General features: G+C 65.0%; 1 protein-coding gene across 1 annotated transcript; it reads left to right on the top strand.

Moving 5' to 3' along the window:
• The first annotated feature begins 937 nt into the window (after positions 1 to 937).
• SIK1 (salt inducible kinase 1) lies at positions 938 to 11,969 on the top strand. Its single transcript, XM_059164848.1, has 14 exons — positions 938 to 1,035; positions 1,566 to 1,736; positions 2,103 to 2,219; positions 4,548 to 4,611; positions 4,786 to 4,947; positions 5,094 to 5,218; positions 5,321 to 5,444; positions 5,912 to 6,135; positions 6,405 to 6,554; positions 6,978 to 7,100; positions 7,227 to 7,443; positions 8,069 to 8,344; positions 8,869 to 9,103; positions 9,596 to 11,969. The coding sequence occupies exons 2-14, from the start codon at positions 1,581 to 1,583 to the stop codon at positions 9,954 to 9,956; spliced, it is 2,334 nt and encodes a 777-aa protein (XP_059020831.1). The 5' UTR covers positions 938 to 1,035; positions 1,566 to 1,580; the 3' UTR covers positions 9,957 to 11,969.
• Positions 11,970 to 12,195: the final 226 nt, after the last annotated feature.

Raw genomic sequence — 12,195 nt, 5'->3', positions numbered from 1 at the left:
CGCGCGCGGGGTCGAGGCCGGGCGGCCCCGCGGTCGGCGGACGCTGCCCGGTCCCCCGAGTTTCCCACCGGGACAAAGCGACCGGAGGCTGGTCGCCCGCCGCCGGGAGCGCTTGTCCCGGACGGGGCGGGCCGACTCGGGACTGGGCGCGGGCGTGTCCCCGGCGCCCCGAGGGCCGTCCTGCGGGTCCGCGGGCTCCCCGAGCCCCACCTGCCGCTTCCCCCGACGGAGGCGCCGGGGCCGGGCCGTCCGCTTGGACCGAGGGAGACCCGCGGCCGCTCCCCGATAACGGGAGCCCGGACCCGGCGCGCGGAGAGGGCGCAGCCGCCGCTGTGCGGAGCTTCGGGGGGCGAGGGGCCGCGCGGGAGCAAGCCCCGGGGGCGCGCGAGGGGAGGGCGCCGCGCCGAGGGCCGTGCGCGCGCCGCTGCGGAGGGGGCGCCGGGACCGAGGCCCAGCCGCCTGCAGCGCTCGCGGAGCCCGGCAGGGGGCGCGCGCCGGCGGGAACGCGGGCGCGGGCGGGAGGGCCGGCCTCGGCGGGCCTCGGGCGGCCGGCGCCCCTGACGTCACCGCCCCGCGGTCGCCGGGGCGACGGCCCCATCAGCGCGCGCGTCAGAGCCTCCAGTCCCTTGGCAACGGCCCGATCTCCCGCTCTCCCTTCGCCTGGCGCTCGTCCGCGCGTCGCTCTGGCGTCAAAGTGACGTCAATGGGGATGTATCAATCCGGCGGCGGCGGCGGCGGGGGCGGGGCCGGCGGGGCGGGGCGGGGCCGGCGCGGCGCGGGCGGGGGCGGGGCCGAGGCGCGGCGGGGGCGGGGCCGGGGCGGGGCCGGGGCGGGCGGCGCGGGCGGCCCGAGCGCGCGGCGCGGCCTCAGAGCTGACATGCGGCGCGGCCCGGGCGGCGGCGGCGGCGGCGGAGGAGGAGGCGGCGGCGGCGGCGGCCCGAGCAGCAGGCGCCGGAGCAGCGCCAGCGACCGAGCGGGCGGCGGGGAGCGCGGGGCGAGCGGCGGCCCTGCCTCGGCGCGCGGAGGGCGGCAGCGGTAAGGCGGCGGCGCGGCGGGGTGGCCGCCTCTGCGCTCGGGGCGGCGGGGCCGGGGCGCCGGGGCTCGGGTTGGCGGCGCCGCGCGGGGCTCCGGGGCTCGGAGGCGCGCGCGCGGGGGTCGAGGACCGGGACCACCGCCCCCGCCGCCGCCGCCGGGCTCCCCTTTGTTGTGGGGCGGGCGGGCGAGCAGCCCCCGGGGCTCGCGGGCCGGGGTCGGGACGGCGGGGCGCGGGGGAGCGGCGGCCCCGCGGGGTGCAGGGCCGGCGGCCGCGACGAGCCGACCGCGGGCGGCGGGGCGGGGGTCGGCGCGGGAGCGGGTCGCGGCGCCCCGCGCGGGGCCGGGGGTCTCGGGGGCCCGGGCGCAGCGGCCCCGGGCGGCGGGGCGGGCGCGGGAGCGGGTGCGCGCCCGGCGGGGTGAGGAGGTTGGGTCGGAGCAGCGCGCGGGGGCGGCGGGGCGCGGGGGCGGCGGGGCGCGGGGCCGGGCGGGTCGGGGCGGCCGGCGCTGAGCGCGCTCCCGGCGGCCCGCAGGTGCGGCGCGGAGCCATGGTGATCATGTCCGAGCTGAGCGCGGCCCCCGCCGGCCCCGGCCAGGGCCAGCAGAAGCCCCTCCGCGTGGGCTTCTACGACGTGGAGCGGACGCTGGGCAAGGGCAACTTCGCGGTGGTGAAGCTGGCCCGCCATCGAGTCACCAAGACCCAGGTGCGTGCGGCGGCCCCGCCGGGGCTCCCCCCCGGGGTGCGGGGCGGGGGAGCCCTGTCCACCGCGGGCCGGCCCCGCGCTGACGGTTCTCCGTCCGGGGAAGAGAAAACGCTGCATGTCGCGATCCCGAGCAGTCCGTGCGGCTCTCGGGGCCGGCGGAGCGGGGGAGCGCCCCGACGTGGCGCACTGTCTGCCCGCGGACGGGCTTAGGTTCCGCTGACCGTCACTGCTTATTTTTCCCTCCAACTTTTTGTGATGTTTTGGGACTGTAAAGTGTTTTAGAAATGAAGCTGTAGAAAACAGAGTGTGTAAGCAAAACGTGTGTTTTTTAAACAGACTATCTTTTTTTTTTTTTTTAAACCATAGGTTGCAATAAAAATAATTGATAAGACCCGATTAGATTCCAGCAACCTGGAGAAGATCTACCGTGAGGTTCAGATCATGAAGCTTCTGAATCACCCTCACATCATAAAGCTGTACCAGGTAAGGGCTCAAGTTCGCCTTTTCCTGTGGGTCCCCGCAAGAAGCCTGCAGTTTCCGGATTTTGCCCCTCTTTGGGTCTTTGTGGCAGATAGGGAGGGGAGGGGGGTGTGTACGGGAAACTGGTTCTTGTGAGGTCTTCAGATGTATTTTCAATTATTTTTCTGGCTTTTGGATCATAATGGGAAGTTTGCTTCATCGAAATGTTACTTAGTGTTGGCATTCGTTCCCGTTTTAGATGCGTAGAGCTCAGATGTTACTATGAAAACAGACCGCTCGATCTGTGTACTGCTGCAAGTCAAGTGTTTCGTGGAGAAGGACAGATTTTAGGGAAACGAGACGCTGTCTGCTTTTGCAGATAATTGTTAACGTTGAAAACCGGCTGCTCTTACTACTTCTTGTAAATTTACCTTTGCAAAGGCAGCAGTGACCATCCGTCTTCCCCTTTAAACTCTCCCACCACAAAAGGAGAGAGGGAAATGCTTTTGCCCTGGCGAAACAGGGAACTTGCCATCGAATCCACGTTGGGAACACACCTCACCCTGGCCGCCCATTGTTGTGTTTTCTGACTTGATGTTTGTTATCGTGTTGAAACTAAGAAATTTTGTCTTTGGGATCTAAGCGTTGATTTAATTAGGACAGCAAAGCGAAGCTGCCTTGGAGTCAGCTGCCGGCTTGTGCAAACGAGGGGCCGTCGGCTTGCAGAAGAAGTTCTGTGCAGATGCTCAATGTTCCATCCAGCTGGGCTGGGCGTCAGGTCCTCTCGGTGATTCTCGTGAAGGCCTGTGACTCTGAGATGAATGTGGCACGGGGTGCGCGTGTGCCCATGCAGTTGGCAAGGCTGGGTGTACAGTGTGGTAGGAGAGGGAATTAGAATAGAAAATTACCCCACGGAAGCCGCGTCATTGGGCTTGTGTTCCCCGAAATGACCGTTTACTCAGAGTCATTAAGAGCAGGGCGCCCGTCACTGTCCACGCTGGCCTGGGCTTTGTTTCTGTGTCATCTCCAAGTCGTGCTGCTCTGATAAGAAGTTTCCTCATGGTCCCTGATGTCAGTGCCTGAGAAATGTGCCTGGCCTGTTTCCGCAGGAGGGGGATGAGCCCTGTTTTTGACTTTGCCGGAGGGATGAGCCAGGCCACACCTTCCTGGGCTTCCTGTCCCCCGGCCAGCCCAGTGTGTGGAGCAGCCCGGTTAGAGGGTGCACGGCCCGCGTCCCTGGAGTTCACCGTCCTTTCCGGGGGTGTGGGGGGTGTTTGGTGGCTGAGCGGCTCGGAGGGCAGCGGCTCCCGTGGGACGGCCGCGCCTGTCCTTCCTCGAGGTCTGACACCGGTGTGATTCTCCTCCGGCTGTGCCAGGCCCGCAACCGTGGGGAGACACTTCCCTCTTGCCTTGAGCATTTCTAAACCTCAGAACATGTTCAGTCTTCGTTCTTTCTCTTGTCTCTTGAATTGAGGGAGGGATAAACCGCGGGCTTCTTACTCGCGACGGCTACACACACCGAGGGCTGGGACGGTTACAACTTCCTGGCCGGCACCGCCTCCCCTTTCTTGTTAGATTTACGGCTGAAAGCAGTTGTCTTTAAAGTGTCTTTTTTAAGAAACAACTATATTTTGAGCTTTAAAAAAGCCTGCTTCTGTAAGAATGTGTTGTCTCTGTGTGTGTCTCTCTCCGAAATATTTTAAAATAGAGGGACACACGTTGCTTCTTCTTACCGTGCCACAGATTTAAATTCTGCCTTGTTTCTGAAAGCCTCTTAAACATTGGTTTTCAGAGCGAGATCGAGTTCTTGGATCAGTATGTGAATCTGGCGGGTGTATTTGACCTTGGCTGTTGCTGTTCACACGGCCCGAGTGGGTCGCGTACAAAGAGCGGTCTGTTTCTCACCTGGCAGCACCTCCGGTCAGCCCCTAAGTTACCAAGTCAGTGAGGCAGGTGGGAAGCGGGTATCGGCGTCCGGGTGAGCTCAGCGGCTGCGGGCCAGGCTCCGAGCGGAAAGCCGTAGCGGTTCTCTCCCGGCGTCCTGGTGTCCAGGGCCGAGGCCTCGGGGCGGCGAGGCAGCGGGACCGGCGCTGTGATACGGGCGGGTTCTGGCGCAGCCGGCTAGGCGGGCTGGTGCAGAATTCCACTCCCATGTTTTAAATTCTTGTTTTGCGTAGGAACCCCTGTCTCTGTTCCTTTAACGCAGAAGTGTGTGTTTTCTCTTTCTTCTTAAACATACTGGATGCACTCGTCCTGGGAAGGTTAACAAGTGACACGGGTCCCAGTGGTCCGTTTACTCCACGGGTCTGTTCCCTTTCCGTGGGGTTAAACGTTAGGTTTTTGTGTTTCTAGGTTATGGAAACAAAGGATATGCTTTATATCGTCACCGAGTTCGCAAAGAATGGAGAAATGTTCGGTAAGCCACACCTCTTTTGGTCTCTGGTGGAAACAGACCTGGGAACTTGGCCCCAGCCGCCCCTGCAGCCTCTGGGGCTGCCCCTCCCGAGCTCCTGCGGCGCTCTTTCGCCGCGCCCCAGAGGGCGGCCGGCTTCGGGGTATCGCGCTCTAGCTTTGGGCTGTCACTCCTCAGATTATTTGACTTCCAACGGGCACCTCAGCGAGAATGAAGCGCGCAAGAAGTTCTGGCAGATTCTGTCGGCCGTGGAGTACTGCCACAGCCACCACATCGTGCACCGGGACCTCAAGACGGAGAACCTGCTGCTGGACGGCAGCATGGACATCAAGCTGGCAGGCAAGGGAGCCCAGGCCCGGCCGCCTCGTGGGGGCGGGGAGGGGTGCCCACCGCCCAGGGCCCCCGGGCCGCTCGCACACACAGCTGCAGAACCCGGGCCCTAATGTGTCTACCGTGACTTCACCGCCCGTGTTCTTGTTCCTCAGATTTCGGGTTCGGGAATTTCTACAAGTCGGGAGAACCCCTGTCCACGTGGTGTGGGAGCCCCCCGTACGCGGCCCCAGAGGTCTTCGAGGGGAAGGAGTACGAAGGCCCCCAGCTGGACATCTGGGTAGGAGCCCGCGTGTGCGGCGTGCGGGGCCCCCGGGGCTCTTGGGAATGGCTATGGAGCCCGGGGCGCGGGCGCTGACGGGCAGCCTGTGATCCTTCGCAGAGCCTGGGTGTCGTGCTCTACGTCCTGGTCTGCGGCTCGCTCCCCTTCGACGGGCCCAACCTGCCGGCTCTGCGCCAGCGGGTCCTGGAGGGCCGCTTCCGCATCCCCTTCTTCATGTCTCAAGGTAGGCGCCGCCGCCGGCCTGCTGCGGGGCTTCTCGGGCCCCCCGGGAAGAGAGTTTTGGAGAGGGAGGAGGAACTGATCGCCCGAATTGCCGCCTGACTGGGCCAGAGTGTGCCGTCAGGTGTACGGGTCAGCCCCAGGTCCCTGCGTCGGGTGTACAGGTCGGCTGCGTGGGAGAGACCCAGCCCACTGGGCGTTTTCCCGTGCCCTACTTATGGGGATGTGGGTGCCTGGGCTCTGCTGGTGTCGGGTCCCCCGCTGGCCCCAGCACTGGGGATGCTGGCCCAGTCACTGGAATTTAAGTCTTCCTCTGTCTGGCCGGCGAGCAGGACCACGTCCCTGGCCGTGTGCCCTCAGGAAGGGACTCTGGTCCCCAGAAGGGCTGCGGTGGGTACCGGGTGAGAGGTGGTGGGTACATGCCCGCAGGTGGCTCCTGCCCCGGGCTCAGCGGGTCCCCTTCGCCCCCAGACTGTGAGACCCTGATCCGCCGCATGCTGGTGGTGGACCCCGCCAAGCGCATCACCATCGCCCAGATCCGCCAGCACCGCTGGATGCAGGCTGAGCCCTCCGTGCCGCGGCCCCCCTGCCCGGCCTTCCCCACGCTGGGCTACACCTCCAGCCTGGGCCGCTACGACGAGCAGGTGCTGGGCGTGATGCACAGCCTCGGCATCGACCGGCAGCGCACCGTGGAGGTGAGCACCCAGCCCGCCCCGGCCCCACGGGTGCCCCGACGGGGACGCACTCCCTGCGAGAAGCGGGCGCTCGCCCATCGAGTTAAAACGGGAACCTGGGCTAATTTAAGGGCCAGCTGTCTGCTCCTCTAGAGGACCTTCTGGGCCACCCAAGAATAACCCTGGGAGCAGTGTCCAGGGCCCCGGCCCCGCTCCCCAGCCCCGCCCTGCCCCCCCCCCACCCCCAGCCCTGATGCCCGCCCTGACCCCGCTCCTCTCCGCCCCCCCAGTCCCTGCGGAACAGCAGTTACAACCACTTCGCTGCGATTTATTATCTCCTTCTGGAGCGGCTGAAGGACCACCGGCCCACCCCGCCCGCGGCCCGGCCCAGCCCCGCCGGGCCACAAAGGCCCAGGAGCTCGGACCTCAGCAGCTGTGAGGTGGGGGAACCGGCCCCTTCGCGGGCTTTGCCCTGGATGGTGCCCCCTGCCCCTGCCAGAAATCCCTTGCCTGGACAGGCCCGGGAGCCAGACGCTGAGCGCACCGGCCCCCGGGCCACATCCCCGGCCAGTTAGGCGTGGGTGTGGGGGGTGGGTTCCTGTGTGGCCACCTCTGCTGAGGGTCAGGCACCGCCCCATGGCCACTTGTTCCTTAACCGTCCCCGATCTGGCCTGTCCCCACCTCCCGGTCACCCCGTGCAGCGTGGCCCCGGAGAGGAGGGTGCCTGTGTCCTAAGCCCGGTCAGCGAGTGACTGATGTCTGTGAGGCCCACAGCAGAGCTGGTGGGGTCTTCCTCGTGACACTGCTGGTGACGGTCCCCAGAGCCGCCTGCCTGATGGTGTCTGTCCTCTGCCTGCCCACAGGTGCTTCAGGAAGGCCTCTCGGGCGACTCTTTCCAATCCTCCCTGCTGTGCCCACAGCCCCAGGCCTTGGGGCAGTCTGTCTTGCAGGCCGACACGGACTGTGACCCCCTCAGCTCCCTCCAGGTGTGTGACCTTCACCGGGCAGCCGTCGGGGGAGGGGTTCTCCCAGCCGTAGCGACGTGACCCCCCCCACCCCCACCAGGCCCCACGGAGCCCTGGCGTTACTGGTCTGTGTCTGTCCTCTCGCAGCCCTGGCTTTTCCCCCTGGACGCCAACTGCAACGGAGTGTTCCGGCATCGCTCCATCTCCCCCAGCGGCCTACTGGACGCGCCCGTCGGAGAGGAAGTCAGGCAAGGCCCAGGCCTGGAGGAGGAGCGGGAGGCCCAGAAGCCCCTGTCCGGCAGCACGGGCCGCAGGCATACGCTGGCCGAGGTCTCCACCTGCTTCTCCCCGTGCGCCCCTCCGTGTAAGTGTCCCCGCGGGCCAGGGACACGGTCCTGGAGTGCGGCCTGGGTGGTGGGTTGACGGTTGAGGCTCTGACCCACCAATGTGAAGTGAACGTTTCTTGTTGGTTTCTGATGACACACGTCCAGATTGGTCACTTATTTGACCGCCTCTGCCCCCCCTGGGCCATGCAGATGATGCCACAAGACTGCACGTGGCCCTCTGGTGGCAGGACTGTGGGGTTTAGCTGCCCCTGGGGCCTGGGAGGGCAGGTCCTCCTGGATGGAGGGTGACCTCATGGGAACCGCCCCACCCCGAGTCAGCTGCAGGGGCCACTGCTCACTCGTGGTGGCCGGCCATTGTCACGGCTCCCAAACTCCGATAGCCTCTGGCCGTTGTGGGCCCCTCTAGCACGGCTGAGGGTAGACATGTGGCGGCAGGTATGGCTGCCTGCCCCGTCCCCAGGCTGCATGGGCACCCACAGGCCTGGGAGAGGCTGCGCCAGGCACGGAGAAGGTGTCCCTGCCTGTTCCTCTCCCAGAGCCATGGCCACTTGTGATTTCCAGTGAGAATGGTTGGATCCCGGGGGTCTGCTTCTGGCCTCGGGAGCCTCAGGGCCCCCTCAAGAGTGCGTGCTCCTTCCTCAGGTATAGTCATCTCGTCCTCCACCGCGAGCCCGTCGGAAGGCACCAGCTCCGACAGCTGCCTGACCTCAGTGGGTGATGGCCTGGCGGGGCTCAGTGGACGCCTGGACGCGCAGGGGCTGGTGGGCACCTGTTCCCCTCTCAGACTGGCCTCCCCGCTCCTGGGGGCCCAGTCTGCCACCCCAGTGCTGCAGGCTCAGGGAGCCCCAGGAGGGGTCACGCTGCTCCCCATCAGCTTTCAGGAAGGCCGGAGAGCGTCGGACACCTCGCTCACTCAAGGTGACTTCTGCTTTTGTGCACACTTCCCCTTCCCAGTAGATGCTCTGTGGCCATGAAGGGCACTGCTTTGTCCTGGGGCAGAAGTCATGTCCCCAGCATTTCCCTGGGCCCGGCCCAGTGGCAGAGCTCCCAGATTCTAGATGTCCTGCTCTTCAGGGACAAGCTCCCCCAGTCTTCTGGTGGCTGGTCTGAAAAGCGCAGTAGACACGTCGATGCCCAGTCCCTCCTAGTTTGGAGAGGGTGGCTCCCACGGGGTCCCTCCCTTGTCCCAAGGCTGTGCTCCTGCCCTCCTTCCCCAGAGGCTCATCTGCCCCAGACTTGTACCTGTGCCCCAGGAGGGGCTGTAGCGAGAAGCAGCCAGGTAACCAGAGGGTACCCGTAATCTTGGCAGGAAGGCAGGCCATCCATCTGTCCCTTCACATTTGTGCTGGGTCCCTCCCTCTGCCTCCCCGCGGTCTGCAAACCCCTCGCCGGCCTTGGGGAGGAGACCCGCTGACCATCCTGGTCGTCCGCCCTCCCCCCAGGGCTGAAAGCCTTCCGGCAGCAGCTGAGGAAGAATGGGAGGACCAAAGGGCTCCTGGGCCTGAACAAGATCAAGGGGCTGGCTCGCCAGGTGTGCCTGCCCTCCTGCTCCAGCCGTGCCTCCAGGGGCGGCCTGAGCGCCTTCCAGCTGCCTGCGCAGAGCCCGGGCCTGCACGGCAGCGGGGCCAGCAGCCGGGAGAGCCGGAGCCTGCTGGAAGAGGTCCTGCACCAGCAGAGGTATGCGCACTTGACGCCCGTCACGGTCCCCGCGGGAGCACTCCCGGGCAGCCGGGTCTCTTGTGTGACCGTATCTCTCGAGCTGGTCCCCTTGTCCGTGCAATCCGATAAGCGCACCGCCCCCAGCCTGGGGAGGGCTGCGAGGTCGGGCCTTGTTCTCTGCAGAGGGTGGCGGAGGTGGGGAGCCGTCAGGTGCCCTCACTGTGAGACCCGCCTGTAAGCTGGGGGATGGGGGGGCCGTGACTAAGAATGTCACGTCTGGTTGGCATCTCAGCTGCTGTGAAAGCCAGACGCAGAATGGAAATGTCAGGAATTGCTCAGGGGATTAGTCACGCACAGCGCGGCGCGTGGGGAGCAGCTCCAGCCGGAGGCTCGGCGGCGGGGAGCCCCGGGAGCGCGTGCGCCCAGCTGGGCGGCAGGACTTGCTGGACAGCTCAGCGGACAGGGCGGCTGTGACCCGGTCCCTCTCCCCACCCCCTCGTGCCCCTCCAGGTTGCTCCAGCTGCAGCACCACCTGGCAGGCCCGCCCAGCTGCCCGCCGGCCCCCCAGCTGCCCCCGGCCCCGCTGGTCCTCGCCCCGTGCGACGGCGCCCTCCTCGTGTCGGGACTCCAGAAAGAGCTGGGGCTGGGGCCCGGCCCGCTGCTGCCGGCCCACCTCCTGCAAGCTGGGGGCTCCCCGGTGGCCTCGGCAGCCCAGCTCCTGGACACCCACCTGCACATTAGCCGCGCCCCGGCCCCCCATCCCGCGGCCACGCTGCCCCCTGGCTTTGTGGCAACGGGACTGCCGCAGGCGGACTGTGAGATGGAGGACCTGACCGCGGGCCCGCGGGGCACGTTCGTTCTGGTGCAGTGAGGGCCCCGCGTTCGCTCGGGCCGGCCCTTCGAAGCAATAATTTCGGAGTATGTGAAGACGGTTCCGGACTCAAAGCCAATATGTTTCTAGAAGCGAAACAAGCAATACGTTTGGTGTTTTGGCTTTTTTGTTGGTATTTTTTGTTTGTTTTATTTTTATTTTTATTTTTTTTTTGCACTGAGCAAATGTAACTCTGAGTAGGACCTGGAAACTTTCTGAAGAAAAATAATAACTGAGGGGTGTGTTGGGGTGGGCAGATGGGAAGCAGGTGGCAGCGCGCGAGGGACAGGGCTGGGGCCGGATGGGCCGGGCGCTGCGGGCGGCCGGGGGCGGCGGGAGGGGCGGCGAGGGTGGCGGGGCCGCGGAGGGAGCCGCGCGTTCATTGTGTGTGTGCCTGTGTGTGCTTAGAACCTTTTCTTTAGTTAACAATCCTCCACTTCCCGACACATTTACACTTCAGAGCGAGAACTGTGAACTTTCTGCGTTAGGCGTCCGTTTCTACAAAGCTCTGCTGGCTAGCCCAGGAGAAAGTAATCGATCAATTCCTGGAGTTCCCTACCCTGAAATCAGAGCCCCGAGGACGGTTTGTTCCCGATTTTAGATGAGAACTTTCATCAACTGCTCGAGCGTCGGGTTTCCAGGATTCTTCAGAGGAGCCCCAGGAAGAGCCTGGAAGTGGGTGGGTGACTGGGAGGCTGGGGCTCCAGCCCGGGACCCGCGGCCTCGAACCCCCCGCGTGCCTTGGAGGGGCCCGGAGAGGTTTCTTCCTGCTGCCCGTCTTATTTCCGCTGCTAATTAAGTTTTTATGCATTTCATTATCAGGGTCCAAAAAGAACAACCGGCTGGGGGTGGGGCGTGCGACATGGCAGGGGTGCAGCGGGCGGGCGGAGCGGGGCTGGCGGGCACAGGTCCCGGCTGGCCGCCCCGCCTGCCCACGGCCGGCCGGCAATCCGGGGTCCCCCGCCTTCTGCAGGCCCCACGCTGGGCGGGCTCCCGTTCAAGAGCGCGGCGGGAGAGGTCGGATCTGTGTTGTTCGAGCTTCGTTCCTTTTTTAGAGCAGACGTTGTACATGTATGTAAATGGGAAACAGATAGACACTACTTATTTTTTATATTTTTTACTACACCTTTGTGTTCCTGGTTTAAGTCCTCTCGGGTAACGTTACAGAGCGCGAGCCCCGGGTCTGCATGGAGGAGGGAGGCGAGGCGTGTCCCCCCTGCCGGTGAACCCGGGCGGCAGCTCCGTCCCGCGGCAGCCGCCGCCTCACCCCCCTGCGCCCCTCCGCCCCCGATCCTTTCCCGACCCAGGTGCCTTCAGCTCACTTTGGCTCTTACGACCTACAGTATTAACAGGGAAAGGTGGGCATTTGTAGAAGCCAAAGACTGCCCGGGCTCCCGGTGGGAGGGAGGCCGCGGGCCGCGCGCCCGGCTCCGTGTGTCGGCCCTGCTCACTGCTGCCGGTCCCCCCGCACCCCCGCCACCACCTCTGCTGCTGGCCTGTGGCTGTCGCCAGCCTCGGGGAAGGGACCGTCCTCGTGCCTGGCCACCGAGAAATCACCAAAGCCTCCTGCTGCTCGCAGACGGGGGCAGGGGGCCGGAAGGTGTCGGCGCAGCCCGGCCCAGGCCTCCGGGGTCCGCAGAGGCCGCTCGGCTGACTCCCCCGCGAAGGCGGCCCCTCGTTCACTCCTCGCCGTTCTAACGCCACAGATCAAAGGCCTCAGAACCGTGACAAGCACTTTACTTCCTCGGAAATTTCCTTTCTTGCTGTGAGTCGTGTGTCCCTGCGTCTTGTGTGTAGGCGTGTGCGACGTGTGCTCCGTAGTTCCCCACACGCGTGGGGCAGGCTGGGCGCCTGGTTCTAGGCACTACGTGATCTGAGATGTACATAGTCTGTTTTTTTACTGTAACTGGTTTAATTATTTTATTTCTTATGTTAACATGAGAAATGTATGCCAAATGATTAGCGGGTGTATGTTTTTTAATTTAATATTTAAATAAAATATTTGGGCGAAAACCCTCAGCCTCTCCCTGTGCGTCGTCGGTGTGGGAAGGCCCACACCGGGGTTCACGTCCTAAAGGGGGGGCACGGTGCCAGCTCCCGCATCAGCCCGGCCGCGAGCAGCCTGCAGCCCCCTGGCCTGCCTGGTGGCGGCCACCACCTCCCCTCCCTGGAGGTGGGGACCCGCCCGCCACTGAGCCTCTGGTCCGGGCGCAGGAGGAACGACCCTGGGCTCAGCGCT

This window comes from Mustela lutreola, chromosome 2 (genome assembly GCF_030435805.1).
Source record: "Mustela lutreola isolate mMusLut2 chromosome 2, mMusLut2.pri, whole genome shotgun sequence".
NCBI lineage: Eukaryota > Metazoa > Chordata > Mammalia > Carnivora > Mustelidae > Mustela > Mustela lutreola.
Note: the sequence above shows the minus strand (reverse complement) of the source record. Positions and strands in the feature narration are given on the sequence as shown.

Coding starts and splice junctions, on each gene's coding strand:
- SIK1 (XM_059164848.1), top strand. CDS start 1,581: ATGGTGATCATGTCCGAGCTGAGCGCGGCCCCCGCCGGCCCCGGCCAG. Junction 5,445..5,911: donor CCCCTTCTTCATGTCTCAAG/GTAGGCGCCGCC, acceptor CTTCGCCCCCAG/ACTGTGAGACCCTGATCCGC. Junction 6,136..6,404: donor ACCGGCAGCGCACCGTGGAG/GTGAGCACCCAG, acceptor CCGCCCCCCCAG/TCCCTGCGGAACAGCAGTTA.